Raw genomic sequence first — 14,421 nt, 5'->3', positions numbered from 1 at the left:
CAAGTATGAAGTGACAGTAACCTGACCCAGCAATGGTAGATGGGTATTCGATCAGATCGGTACTGACCTGACAAAACCACCAAAAACCTTCGTTCTGTTTGGGATTTTTGCATGGGAAGGAACATTCTATGCGTGCCCTCCCGTCGCCCCACACCACCTTTGTACCAAGCCTTATAAAAGCCGAACTTTGAGCCTTGCCTGGTTATGTAATTGACAGATTTGCCTTGTCTCTCGTGATCCGACCAGTAATCCAGTAATACCCCGGATCCATATATCAGGAACTGACCAAGAGTTCCACAGTATAGTTAACTAACTAGTTAACTATTATGTGCACACGCTGGTCTAGTTATATGAAGAATCTCCGGGCCTCGCTACTCAGGCCGACTATTTATCCGATCGATTCTCATCGGGATTCAACAATGCTTTCTTCCTTCTTTCTTTCCTCACGCTTGGTATTGTCGTCGTCGCTGCCTAGATAGTTGAATGGAGAAGTTTGAGCCCATTGCTCTAGTTGACCCTCGATAATGAAAAGATAGAATTTGAGTTTGTAAACTTCATTATACATAACAATATTGTCACGGGCTCGGAATAGTAGATACCAACGAATTGAATTCCTATCTAGACTATTGTAGCCATCGACGAGAATATCGAATCTGAGGGGAAAAAGAGAACAAGAAATCTATCTAGAGGAAGAAGGGATTTTATAGGCATTTGTTTGAAATCACTAATTTCTTGTCTGGTATATTGATGTCATTTGTCTGTGTCAGTTGTTGATGCAGCATTGAGCCATCACATAACCCCCCCTTTTAGGCAGAGTCTGTCCCCAGACTCTATATTGGTTTATCATCATTGGGGTGGTCATCATTGGGGTGGTCATCAATTTCATTGATCCCTTCTTCCCAGGCCTTCAGCCATTCCTGCAGATGACATGGTGGTCCAGGGTTGTCAGGATAAGCTTGATGGTAGTCATGTAAGCAGTGTGGGGAACCCTTGAAATATCCTGCTGAATACCACATTCAATCTTCATCAAATACTTGCCATAACTACCTGACTAACTAGTTATTAGGGTCTCGATTCACCAAGCGGGAATCAAGCAATGCAGGTGTTCACCAAGGGGTGTCGATATAACGCGACGCTTTCGGATGAACACCAGCGGGTGGTTCAGAGCTCCTTTCTGCATATGTCGTGAGGTTGGGTCGACTATGTAGAACACCATGATATGGGAAGCTCCCATTCAGGCGCTTATATGTATATCTTCGCGGTGATATATTTGGAACTTCATCATTCTGTAATTGTTGGACTCAGATTATTCCACAGCACTCATGCAAATAGTCAAACGCTAGCGACTACTTCTTCCCCATCAGCGGACACATAATCTTATGCTTCCCCCCTTTCCAATCTTCCTTCTGACACTCCTTCGAACAATACTCCGCAAGCTTACAACCACCGCACCGAAGGAGTGAGTCCTTCCGCTTATCACACCTGAAACAAGAGCCCTTCTTTAGTTTCAAAGATGCGAGTTTCTTTGCAACCCCATCAACTGACCCCGCGTTCTGCCACTCATCCAGCTTATCTAGATCCTTCAGCTCGAGCGAACGCTCCACGAATGGAACGGGGAAGGGAGGCGCGATGGCGGCTCTCACGGCATACTTTGAAAGTTTGTTCCAGATTCCGGGAAAAGCTGTCTTGTAACCTGGGGGGAATTTGCCTCTGCCGCAGGAACAGAGCAGTTGCTGGCCGAACTCGACGGAGACGGGGATTTGACCGCTGGTCTTGTATTCGCATGATGGCTTGTGATTCCAGTCGCGACATCTCTCGACCATGGCGGGTAGGGCGTGCTTCCACATGCAAAGTTCGTCATTGTCGACCATGATGGACATGACGCCCCGTTGTTGCATGGTGTCGATCAGGGAAACCATTTGCGGCATGATATCCATTGAGAGCGGAAGAACCGCGGCATCCAGGACAATATGCTGACAGGACATGTCCAGACGGAGAGAGGAAATGAAGATTAACACGTGAACGCCGCCCTCCTGAGGGTTATTCAATGCCAGCACATCATGACGTGGCGCCCCGTTGATGCCAGTGGAGTACGAAAACAATGAGAAGAGAGAGTCTTTGAAATTCACGCGCACATCACCAGCATTCGTCCCAGACGCCATCTGGATCTCTCGCGCTTTGCGTTCTCTGAGCGAAAACATGTCCGGTACACGCGGAATCAGCCATGACATTCCAGCGGGATTCGTTCGACTGAGAATCGGTAATACATCAAGTGAGACATAGTGAGGTGTGCGAAGGCCAATCGATCCTTTCTCCAGGGCCATAGGATACAAGCTGTCCGGGCAGGCAGCAACCTCCTTCTGAGCTGGCACGGGTGCGATGAACTCAATGTAGGAGGATTTCCGCGCAACTCGGGTCTTGCCACCGACGGTGGTAATCGGCGTGGGAAATCGCACTTTCTTAACTAGCAGACCTTTGTCGAAGGAAATCAAAATCTCGAATGAAGAGACCTGCGAGGCTTGAACACCAGCTCCGGATCGTAGCACGCCCTGCAACTGTCCTGGTAAGATATCAACATGCGCCATTACGCTTGCCAGCTTCGATCGGTCAGGGGTGAGTTGTGCTTGGAACCGGATTGAAGTTGCGTCCTTGCGAGATCCAGACGGCATTGAGGATGGCTTAGCATCCTGTACGGATGGGCTAATCCCCGAACATGACATATGCGTAGACATATTCGGGCGGTTCTTGGTGATGTACACATCTTTACCAGCAAGGGTTGACTTGCTTATAGCGAGCTCTAGGCCAAACTTATCACTAAACATGGCAATTGAATGAGGGCTTTGGTTAAGAGCGAACATGGCCTCAGTCGACAGGTCAAGCTTCTGAAGAACCACCGATGCTGGGACCACGGCAGACACAATCATGGGCGCAGTGCCATCCCAGTTGCGCTCGTCTTCCTCGATCTCCAAAGCAAGATCCTCGGAATATCTGTCTCCAAGTGCTTTCAAGTGTCCAAAGCGGGCTTGGATACTCAGATAGAAGCTTTGAGCTTGCATGTCCATATCCCGAAGAACCATTTGTACAATCGGACTTCCATTTTTGATCGATGCATGCTTGAAAGGTCGCAGCTTCTCGCGCGGAACAACCATCGTGACACACAAAAATGAAGGTACATCTTTCCAGTGGCGTAACGGACATTGAGGGTGATTGACTGCTTCTCGCAAAGGAAGCTCGGTACCAATCATAGGACGCAACCCCAAAACATCCAGGTGAACTATCATCTCTGCTGCATAGCTTGCACCAGCTTCCATAGAGGCATCATTCATTATCAAATCGTAAAGTTCACCCATGAAGCCATCCCAATCAACCATGTTCCGCCGGCGCACGAGGCTAAGAATTGCAATAAGGCTTGACCTCGTGTAGTATCCGTATGTCTTTCGCTGCAGCTTATCCACAATATCACTCAGCCAGCTTGTCGGGTCCTCATCACGAAACATTCCTTTGTAGACTTGAAGCAAAAGCCCGGCAAGCTCCTTGGCTTCGAATGTGAGAGATGGCTGCCCGGTTGGCTTGTCGTGTATTGCTGTGCTTTTCCAGTGAAGGACAAATCGTGACTGCGTTGTGGGGGCATCAGGTTGAGATCCACCAGCCGTATCCAGCATGAATCTTTCGTCGAACCTAGAGGTAGCAGTTGTGCCCGTCCAGATCTCCACCGGATTGAGGCCAAGCAAAAGCGCGACCGTTGGGATATCTCCATACAAGAGACTCTTCTTATGTTGCTCAACGTCCATCTCACGTTGCACCAAAACTTCAGTCGATACCGTGGATGTTGGCTTTGGTTTCAAAAGAGGACCGGCAGCGGTAAGCAAGTTCAGATATCCTAAATGGTCAGCCAGATTGGACGTGTCAATCACGTCGAACGACAATGGAGCAGTAACGTCTGTGCTCTCCACGGCATAGTCAGCAGTGTCGAGAATCAGGGGCTCCCAAGTTCGGAAACTACGATACCATCCAGCACTGTTGGCTTTGTAGATTTGTATGTGCTGGAGAGTGTGACAGAGAGCCATAGCGTCCGTGGTAATGAAACGTAATGTCAGCGATGATGCAGATTCACGGAACGCCTTGCTAAATTCACGGAATTGGTGCAGAGCGACGCTAAAACATGTACCAATTTGTTTCGAGTTGGCCTTATTCGCATTCAGCGGTGACTCCCCTGAAACACCAACATATGCTGTAGAAAGATGATAGCCAATAACAGGATCTGTTCCATAGTGCAAGATACATTGAGAGTCGGTTATGTCGAACATGGGGTTGAGATTTGTGGGTCTCGCTTGGTTAAGCTTGGATAATCCACTCTCCCAAAAAGCTTCGTACGAAGCATTGATGTCTTTGAAAGCGGTATCAGTACGAGGAGCTGCTGATCGAAGACCCGTGGTAACAGTATTGTTCCCCACTACGTCCTTCTGGATCTCTTTTGCTTTTGTAATACGAAGGTGAAGCCTCTCCTGTTGCTCTTTGAAGGACTCTCCATGCGACGGCTGCAAGGTGTAGGACTTCCAGAGCTTCGCGACATGAAAGAAGGTATAGCTATCGCAGAAGCGAAGGGTAGCCCCATATTCTCCGTTGTTCCATCCGTCAGCTGTAGCTGCTACCTTGAGTAGTTTCGAAGCCTGCTCTCGAAGGAGGCTCAAGGAATCATCATCGACAAGAACATGGTAGTAGATGTTCCATATCTGCTCGAAATTCTCGCCATCGGTATCATCAAGTATCAGTGTGTACAGGATGATGTTTCGAGCTAAGTCAACTAGTCAGTTCACGTCGACAAAGCAGGCATAGTGAAATGCCCACCTAAAATTTCGGCTTGAATATCACAGCACGTAAAATCGATTTTGCGATCTGTCACTACGCATTAGATTCTTTCTTCCAAGGTCAGTTGCAGACAGCGTACCCTTTCCAGTGCCCATATAGACAGAGAAGAGGACATTCCGCACGTCCCCACACCCCAGTAGCAACACATGCGCATTTTGATCAGGAGGTACTGGACCAGTCAAATTGACGGCTGGAGTATTCCCGATAGCGTACAGAAATGATGCCGTCAGGAGATGCGTAGGCGTAACCATGATAGCGACAGCGCCTGTTGGCTGGCGAAGTTGTTGTCTTGAAGGAGATTTATCAATTTCCCTATTGGGTAGAGTGTGTATTATGTCAGCAAATATCGCTTCAGTTGCCAGATAAGGACAAGTTATCAAATAATGCAAACAGGCTCAACCATACCGGTCTTTTTGGAATTCGCATGGTCACTGCAGCTAAACTTGTGATTAGGCGCTGTTCCTAAATGGATTTGATCGAGATTGAAGTGAAGGGAGAGCGCACATGACTATTATCCGGTGAAATACCTTGCATTGTCAACTAAGAACGTTTACAGAGCCGTCGAGGAACAACAGCTATTAGCATATTCGGACTAACCTACGCATCTCTAAGCTCAAATCCGGCCCATCGCTGGTCTATCCCGGTCCTCCATTCATTCTGATCCAATTGCCCCGATCTTAATAATACGCTCCGATGGCTCATACGACAACATACCCCTCAATAACTCCTCAATGGAAGCCATTTCCCTGGGACTGAATTCACACGGCGTTGGCCTGGCTGATCGGTTCATGGAAGATGTATTCTGGTGGAAGAAGTAGGGCTGGGGTGTGTAGTTCTTTGGGTGGTTTATCTTTGAAGAAAGCTTCGCCGAAATCTGAAATGATTATCCGGGCACCCCTAATACTATATTTGCTTGACTGATACATCCCTGCAGGCGGAACGCAATATCTTGGGAGCTTTAGGTCATTGGGAACTTGATCCAATCTCTCCAGTGACAATGTCCTAGGCATCCTTGGAAGGCCGTGGAGCTTCTCCATAATCGCATCATCTTGGTTTTCCAGCTTGAAAAGGATGTTACTGAAATGTAAATCTGTTTCTCAATTGTTAGCCCCTTCGTAGCACATGGAGGTTAATCCAAATGGCTGTGTAAACTTACCGCTGTGGACCACACCACGAGATTGGATATAGGCTAATCCCCATATAATTTGCGCCGCTATACTCCTAGCCACATTGACTGGAAACTTCCAAATATTTTCTGACTCCCTCCACTGGGCAAAGCTTGGACCAGCAACATCGCTCACAATACACCGATGACGCCCATTTGGACCAGTAATCATAAATTCATTCAGAAGCAATGGAACAAATGCATGTGCTAGGAGCTTTGGACTACCTGAATTCAACACGCGTAAAATATTTCCTTCAGAGCAAGATTCAGAAATATCAGCGGTAAAAATCTTCATGGCAACATATCTTGCGTCCCAGCGATCCCTGGCAAGCCAGACTGTTGAGTAACTTCCGTGACCCAGTTTATGGATTATCTCATAGCGCCCGTCAAAATGCCTATCGTCGATGTGAGTTAGATGATAGCCACCGGGGCCATAACGTCTAAGTTTATCGACTCCTTGCTCCTCTAATTCTACATTTAGGAAGGAAAGGGTTGTGCTAACCGCAGCTAATTTTGAAGTCTGCGGGGAGTGTTGCGACATTGGGAGATTTGTAGATGTGCGAGAGCAGAAGAGCATTATGGGATTAGTTGAAGATACATCCAGCAGTTGTGTGGAAGACGATAATGGTACCACGTAAGCTAGAAGCTATGAGAAAAGAGATCGGATCAGGATGATGCAGTTGATAGACCTAGGCTCTATGACCCCAAGTATTTAAACCCATCCTCCACTTCCATCAATTCACCACAAGCGGCTCACAACCTTGGGATTCACTCAGTTCATATATCGTAAATAGTCGAGCCCAAAGCAGACTCGGAATGTAGGTTATACATGCGGCTCAGCTATCGAGAACCGACGTAATGTAGCCGAGGCGCATGCATCTTTAGGTACTTATGCATCACGCCAGGGATGTTTATTAGATCGGTCGAAATTGATTGCAATACTAACAATACGTTTTACCCGGAATGGCAGCAGGTTACACAGAGACGGGATATCCGAGCACGCCATGGCTGTCTGGCGAAGGATGAAAGGTCGAGATACTGCCACGTCAATATGCTGGCTCCCTACCTCTAATAGTGGGTGTTTTGATTATGGCGCTAAGTGCTGGAGGCTGATGTTACAAGCAGTGCGGCTGTGGTAATTGGTATGTTCCAAACGAGCCGTATGTTGATTGGTTCCCTTGTCATGTAATTTCAACACACTGCTTGCCAAATAAAGTATTCCCGAGAGACAAAAGTCCTCTGCAGATTTTGGCTATCCAGCACAAGTACCATCAGTGCCCAACGGTCACATGATAATTGTTTGCTTGCCCCTCCAAACGAGGCTGAACAAAGCTGAATATCTACATCCCGGGCATTAAGATGAAAAACGATATCGTCGGGGGAAAGCCTATCTATCCCTGGCAAGAACGCCGTCCAATAGGTTTTCAGTTGTTTCTTCGGTACCATTCGATACGCATTTCCTAAAACTATGGCTCTTGTGCAACCGTACCTTCCAAATCTCAAGGTCGAGCATATCTCCAATCCTGCGGTCGATAGAGTGCTTGCCGAATTAAGCGACTGGGTCACCTACTCCGCACAATTTACAACGGACCTGGAGAACCTACAGAGATGTGTGGATAAAGACTTTGCCCAAGTCGTACAACCTCTACTTGACGCACTTGGCCTTCCCGAGAAGGTATGAAACGAGTTCAGCCATATATTGCTAATCAAGTTCTAACACAAAGGTATCGATGAAGTTAAAAAATCAGCGCTGGGGTTGTGGCATATTTCGCACTGGCCCTGGGCGAGCACAACTCCGTAATTCAGCCGACACAATGACATATCTCGTCCCCATTCGCATCTCGACGCCCGGGCCGCTCACGTTTGGACCCGAATTCAAGGTCGGATGGGCTTGGTACATTCCCACTGAGATTGAGATTGGGCCGGGATTGACGGCTCTGCTCGTCTCTGGAATATAACGGAGACTAAGGTGCCCAATCGAATTGTCACGGTATAATTCGGTTTGTTGGGGCAGATTAATGGACCAGGTACACAGCATTCGGACGCTATATGAAGGATGATCTGGAAGCCGGAGGGTCGTCAGATTGCTGCATTGAGGTCGATAAAGAGGACATTTGTACATATGCCGTAGCGAGGTAATCGTCACGATTCGTCGTGATGAAGTCAACATTCGAAGCAATTACACTGTTATATGTGTTCTCAAAAACGGCTGAAACGTCCCATGTGGTACGGCTGGTTGTCGGTTCTTCTACATTCAATTAGCCACATCTTCCACATTCCAGTAAAGGCTCTTACCCGAAGCGGCCCTTGACACCTCTCCGCTAGAGGTTGGTGTTACATCTCTACTTCTCCAACGAGGATCACCACGACATCGCCCCTTCACCAGATGCTCAACCATATTCCGCTTCTCAGCATAGCTCTTATCGCAACTAGGACACGGGTACCTCGTCTCCTTGTCTAATTTTCACCTTTAGCTAACTTGCCTGCGACAATAGTAATACTTGAGTTAGAATACTCACGGGTCTCCATATGTCTTTTCAGGCAAGAGGTCTTGCCAAATACACCATTGCAAGCTCCACAAGGGTAGACTGTACCTGGTTGCCTGCGTGCAAACGGATACCGATCTTTATACTCTCTAAAGTGCACCTCGCATTTAGAGCTAGATGTGAACATGTGGTCGCGGAGGCTGTCTTTGGCTCGAGATCCGGTGTATAATTGGTCGCAGGACGGGATGGGGCAGATGACTTCCTGGGAATGTGTAGGAGACATCGTTGCGATATAATTTATGAAGAACGTGTAGGATATATAGGAAGGAAAGTTGACGTTGTATTTTGCAGTATATAAACTGGAATTGATACTGATGAGAAGACTCTCGGGATTGAGGCCGACGACCTCTATTTATGCGTAGACCTCAACACTATCTGGGCACCTCAGGGGCACAGCAAGTCCATACCGACTTGTACATTCTATTATGCAAAAACGACAGGCTTCACTCAGTCGTGTGCAACATTTGCTATAGTTGTTGATGCATAATCGTAAGCTTTGACGGTGCTGCGGAAATAATATCCCGCCAATTACGGTTACGGTAGCCAATAACCAGTCGACTATGCAACGCTAGTTAAATTACTTTATCCTCCCAGCATCGGCGCTAGCACGTTATTCGCTTTGGCTTCGCCATCTTTGTGATCACTGTATGCAAAGAGAGACAGGGAAGCCGGTAGTACTGTGCTCGAATTGACCTCGAAGTGCTGCCCACATAGTACGCCGAGAGTGGCAATGTCTTTTCGCGCGGCTCCTCGATACCACGGACCATCAACAAGCACCGGAGTTTAGAGCCGAGCTTTCGCTTAGAGGAGGTAGTTTCGTTTTGTTTGCTGGTTTACACTGGGTGATCATGCCGTATAGTACTCCGTACAGATTGATCGCCGGTATCCTGGGTTACGTCGCCCCAAGTGTGACTGTGTTTGGTTGAGGCGCGGCTGGGCAGTTGCCTCAGGAAAACAAGACTGGCAGCGTAACTCTACTGCGGCTAAGTTTGCTGCCCAGTGGAAGGATTTCCGGCGCCAGGATGGGCAGAGTCCAGGGATAGAACCGGACATGAACGATTCGTTGTCACTGCAAGTGCGGCAGTGCCTGTAAGGAACCGGCGCAATCAAAATCCGATATGATGGTTATTCAAGCTAAGCACGCAAGGACAAAAGGACCGGACTTCCGATTGGAAGTTACGGCTGATCCGATTGGCTGAACGTGGTCGAGGCGCTCTGCGATCTCAGATAAAAGATAGCCTTGTCTTGATCGTTGCACGGTGTCCACTCTCTTGCATTGTTTGTGTCTGTAGAATCCTATCATCGATGCTATAACACGCTTTTTTTCAACCATCTTTGGACTCTGTTCCAAGTTGCTGAAAGGATACCGGAAACGGCAGCGTATGATGTGAATATAAAATGCATGATGTGCTTCCGGGAGACATTGGCGCACGAAATAAGAATACAGCGTTCACATTTGTTCTCTTAACAGTGGTTGAGCTGACCTTGATTATCAGATCTCTTGGCGAGGATGGATTCTTGTGTCACATTACGACTTCATTAAACGACCAGCTCATGCTTTGTAGTCTGGCGGCTATCACGAAGATTCGTTTCCTGTTGAATTCGGAATCAATCAACGCCCCGTTGCCAATGCACCTCCCCACTTGCTGTCCATTAGAGCTCATCGTGTTCTTCAAGCTGACCGCAAACATGAATGTCATTGTGGAAGCTTGGATCTTCCAATTGTATCTTGGCTCGATAGGCTGCTCCTGCAGCGCCGACAAAAATAGGATCGATCTGGTCGCGCATGTGCACTTTCCAGTCTTCGGGAATTGCTAGAGCCAAGATATCGCGAAATTTATCCACGGCAGGCTGTGGGGCTTCTCCACTGAGGAGAATTGCGCGTAGGTCCTGGTATTCATCGTCTGGGATGTGTTTCGAGATGAAGTCCTTTATTAATCTTACCATTTTCTCGCTTTGAGTCTGATTATCCTATTACTCTCTTATTAGCATTTCAGTCTCGTTCAACATGCGCCAAATCTATCATGCTTACCTGTGCGCCTATCATTGCTTCATTGGGTTTGTATGTCTGATATCGATTGTCAATGAAGGCGCCGTACTTTGCTGTATCAGCCACACAAAGGTTCAACAAGTCTCCATGATAATCGACATAGAGAATTTTATACAGATCTTCCTCAATGCCACAATCCTCCTAGGCGCTGACTTTTAGTCCGACGCAGGTATTGAGATAATATGTCAACCGTCCAATGTTGATGAGGTGACGGATATACCAGTCATACTTTATGGAAGTGACATTTGCGTAGAATATAGCATCGAAAAGGTGACAGTCCCCAATAGAATCCAACCCGTACGGGATACCAGCAGCCGTGATATTGAGGATTTCTGTCGCTTCGTCTTTCACTTGCTGGAGAAGAGAAGAAATAATCTCGGCAGACTCCGGGGGGTAGTTTAGGATCTCTTCTGGAACCGATTTCAGTTCATCGCTTTCTGTAATATACCAGTTTCCTCTGCTTAGCCTACCAAATATCAATACGTTAGCAATGCTTTTTGGGATTTGGAAGTGGTTAAACGTCCTATCACTTACACTCGCTTCTCTGAGTCTGCGAACAGCTATACCATATGCGACTGATACTCGGGATATATTGTTTTCACAAGAGGGACCACATCAATTGTGCTATCAAGGTACGCTGCCGTGCTATATTTCGTCTTAGTGAGTCGACAATAGAACAATGAGATAGAGGGGTCATAATACACGAATCGGCGTCCAAAATTTACACCCAGCGCTTTCAATATATATATCAGCCGACTCAGTCGAACCTTTATAGTAATTGAATACTTTTTACGATATCCATCGCTGACCATGGTAAATGCTGTTTATTGTAGGATAAAGAAAAAGACACATATTGCTTTAGCCCGGTTGCTCACTGCGTCGAGGATAATCATAGTCTTCGACCGTAGTACGGAATCAGGAAGTCATATATGGAGGGGATGTGCTGAGAAGTGTGATGGTATAATAAAATGGTAGTACGTATGGTGATATATTATAGCAGATGAAATTTGTCCAATACGAGAGTTCTCTTTCAAGAACAGCGCTTAGCTGTCACATGACTCTTAGATGGGCGACTCGCCTGTATAACCAAAAGAAAGGGCAATGCGGACGTTATCGTCCTACTATACGCTATACAAAAGTGGGAGATCTGCTAGCAGCCAACTTGAGTATCCTCCACTTCTGAACTACTACTGCGGCGCGATCGGAAAGCGTAGCAAACCATTCGGTTTTTTCTGGCATCCGGGGTACATGCTATGCTCACATTTATTTTTACGAGTTTCGTGTCGACTCGGCATCTCTCCATGCAAGTACATCACCGCTTTTGATTCAGTATGCGAGAAACTTCAGTGCGCTTCTCGACTGGGCTGCTCAGCATCAAGAACGTCACGAACAATAACAATATTCCGGAATTTGCCTGAATCACCTACATCATATCACAAAGACCACCTTCGACGGTCACCTTCTTTCCGTAGACGGGGCGTGGTCACATAGCGCGCTCGCTTGATTTCAAGTCGTTGGTGGCAGGGCATGTAACCTTTTGTTCGGCGCTCACCTGCATTACAACGAGCCCCAGGCTGGATTCCAAGATCATAAAGCGCAGCTGCGTCACCCTCCTTAGCCTCATAGTTCATTATCACGTAGTGTGGTCATTCAAGGAATAAGTGCTGGTCTGATTCGGTCCGGAGGGTAAGAACTCGTTCGATGACTTGACGGCACAGAGCCTGGATGTTTTCAATTGCCCGTGCGACATTATCAGAACGACTCGGCGAATAGCGATATCCTGCGACTAGATACCTGGATTGTGCATGTGAGTGAAATAGTACTCGATATGTTTTTGGACTCTTGTATCCATGTCAAGCCGCCTATTTGCCCGAGGGGTCTTGCAGAGCTTGGCTTGCCGGAGCTATACGGGTAGATTGCCTGTGTGTCCAAAATCAGTATCCGCGCATATCCGCTTGTGGGAAATTCGGAATGTTCGTGCCCCGCGAAGAATGTACGAAGCAACTTACCAAACTATGCAAGACACTCCAAGGCAAAACATCTCGCACAAAGCTTCATCACGCTCTCAGACAGATGTCGCAGAAGATTCGGAGCTTGGGCGTAGCTCATAACCAAGCGTACACATCGTCGACTGTGTTCCTGTGTGGTGAGGACAACAGTAGGCCAGTGTTGACCTATCACCACCATTCAAGCTCCCACGCACCGTGGCAGACACATCAAATCTCGCTTAATTCATGTTTGGCAGATAACGGTCCGTTCTGGCCCCTACTGCTGTACAGGCCATCGGAAAGATTACCGGCATCACCGTGTTTCCGATCAACGCGTACGCAATTGATTTCTCGGGTATATTAATTTTCTATCGAGCGGCATACGAAGCGTGGGATTGAAGGATGGACGTATTTTTGATCGCCGGACAGATTTGTCGCGACGGTCGTGGATGATGATTCTGGAGTGCGAAGGCCGATGCATGCTTTCGACTGCATTCCGTCGTGGAATGAGTTATTTTCTGGGAAAGTATCTACGATTCAGGTTGTCTCGGATTGAATTTTACGTTCAATGGTGTTTTTAGTGCCGAGTAAACATATATTAAATAGCGGTAGTGTAAAAAAAGTACAGTTATGACAACCGGGGCCACGTATCAAAACGCGTTCTTCTACGGAAATATATCATTATTTCTCTACGGGAAAGAAGCTCTTTTTGCAATCTTTTTACAACTACTATGTATAAATGGTAGAAATCCATTCTGTACGGTGATTTCTCCCGCCAATAGTGTTGATGGTGTAAATATATATCTGGTAGCCAAACTGATAAAGTACCCGAAAATTAAATGCCACAAGCATGCAATAATGCAATGTGCCAACATCGACAGAGTATTACTCCGTACCATACAGAGTACTCTATACATTATCAACACCCGCCAAAAACCCGCAATCAAACCTCGTATAAATTCGCCAGAGCCTCGTACAAAGTGTTATCTTCGCCACCACTCAAAAGTCGAAGATCAATTCCCCACTACATATCTGCAAAGTGGGACTTGATTTCCACTTGATTTCCACACTACTCTCCGTCCCCTCAATCCCCTCAATCCACTATACAGTAAAGAGTACCACACTACGTCAGCGGTCACCCTACAAGGCCAGGCCCAGCCGAACGGTGGCGAGCTCCCACCCAGAGCTAGCACCATCCGTTCCCCGCCCCGTCCATCAAGCACCTAGACCAACGGCCGGCGGGTGTAGAGAGGGAATGCTTGGCGGGCGGTGTGTGGGGTGAGTAGTGCTCTGTTAATCTGCAGCAAATGCGCATTCTCGTGCGAGTTGAATATCATTTTCCAAGCGGAAGGAGCTGCAGCTGGAAGCAGGGCAACTGTGCTTACTTTTCGCTTATCTGCGAAGCGAAATGCACGAGTTTCCATTTCGGGGAAATGAACTGACCTACAGAACAGACGTACTGTGCATACTGTAAAACCCCGTTATAAGCAACTATTTCGGCAGGTCGCGGAAATTGCTTATAACGGAGTATTGCTTATATCGGATTATACGAGCTTGCTGCCATAAATATATATATAGACGTCATCTAATTACAAAAGAAGTCTCGTATATCACTCTGCTGCTGTCTGCTAACCTTCTTTCTCAAAAGGGTCCTCTCATGGAAGAGAAGTTGCTGGATTAAGGCCTTATTTCCATCCACCTGCTGCTCCTCGAAAAGCCGGAGTTTATATAGACTCTCCAAAGCATCTGTTATAGATATCTGTGGAAGAGACTCATAGTTTTCTTCCTCTTCCTCCTCTTCTT

The 14,421-nt window shown here is 47.1% G+C and overlaps 6 protein-coding genes across 6 annotated transcripts; 2 read left to right on the top strand and 4 right to left on the bottom strand.

Moving 5' to 3' along the window:
- Nucleotides 1-1,166: 1,166 nt before the first annotated feature.
- Nucleotides 1,167-5,125, bottom strand: ASPGLDRAFT_170617 (uncharacterized protein). Its single transcript, XM_022542720.1, has 3 exons — nt 4,949-5,125; nt 4,849-4,896; nt 1,167-4,795 (listed from the first exon to the last, which is right to left on the bottom strand). Exons 1-3 carry the CDS (start codon nt 5,118-5,120, stop codon nt 1,347-1,349), a joined length of 3,669 nt encoding a protein of 1,222 aa, XP_022401415.1. The 5' UTR covers nt 5,121-5,125; the 3' UTR covers nt 1,167-1,346.
- A 396-nt stretch (nt 5,126-5,521) lies between these two features.
- On the bottom strand, nt 5,522-7,040 carry ASPGLDRAFT_66241 (uncharacterized protein; the record flags this gene model as incomplete). Its single annotated transcript, XM_022548996.1, has 4 exons — nt 5,522-5,593; nt 5,634-5,842; nt 6,026-6,499; nt 6,986-7,040. 4 exons carry the CDS (start codon nt 7,038-7,040, stop codon nt 5,522-5,524), a joined length of 810 nt encoding a protein of 269 aa, XP_022401414.1.
- Nucleotides 7,041-7,490: 450 nt separating this feature from the next.
- On the top strand, nt 7,491-7,848 carry ASPGLDRAFT_46616 (uncharacterized protein). The gene has a single exon (XM_022546485.1). It carries the CDS (start codon nt 7,503-7,505, stop codon nt 7,713-7,715), a length of 213 nt encoding a protein of 70 aa, XP_022401413.1. The 5' UTR covers nt 7,491-7,502; the 3' UTR covers nt 7,716-7,848.
- Nucleotides 7,849-8,079: 231 nt separating this feature from the next.
- ASPGLDRAFT_25382 (uncharacterized protein) lies at nt 8,080-8,803 on the bottom strand (the record flags this gene model as incomplete). The annotated part of the gene is made up of 3 exons (XM_022543481.1): nt 8,080-8,282; nt 8,330-8,491; nt 8,554-8,803. The coding sequence occupies 3 exons, from the start codon at nt 8,801-8,803 to the stop codon at nt 8,080-8,082; spliced, it is 615 nt and encodes a 204-aa protein (XP_022401412.1).
- Nucleotides 8,804-9,835: 1,032 nt separating this feature from the next.
- On the bottom strand, nt 9,836-10,654 carry ASPGLDRAFT_57672 (uncharacterized protein). The gene is made up of 2 exons (XM_022548270.1): nt 10,613-10,654; nt 9,836-10,551 (listed from the first exon to the last, which is right to left on the bottom strand). The coding sequence occupies exons 1-2, from the start codon at nt 10,625-10,627 to the stop codon at nt 10,234-10,236; spliced, it is 333 nt and encodes a 110-aa protein (XP_022401411.1). The 5' UTR covers nt 10,628-10,654; the 3' UTR covers nt 9,836-10,233.
- A 2,461-nt stretch (nt 10,655-13,115) lies between these two features.
- Nucleotides 13,116-13,755, top strand: ASPGLDRAFT_1467608 (uncharacterized protein). The gene has a single exon (XM_022541894.1). It carries the CDS (start codon nt 13,249-13,251, stop codon nt 13,666-13,668), a length of 420 nt encoding a protein of 139 aa, XP_022401410.1. The 5' UTR covers nt 13,116-13,248; the 3' UTR covers nt 13,669-13,755.
- The last annotated feature ends 666 nt before the right edge of the window (nt 13,756-14,421 follow it).

This window comes from Aspergillus glaucus, assembly GCF_001890805.1.
Source record: "Aspergillus glaucus CBS 516.65 unplaced genomic scaffold ASPGLscaffold_9, whole genome shotgun sequence".
NCBI classification, from domain to species: domain Eukaryota; kingdom Fungi; phylum Ascomycota; class Eurotiomycetes; order Eurotiales; family Aspergillaceae; genus Aspergillus; species Aspergillus glaucus.
Note: the sequence above shows the minus strand (reverse complement) of the source record. Positions and strands in the feature narration are given on the sequence as shown.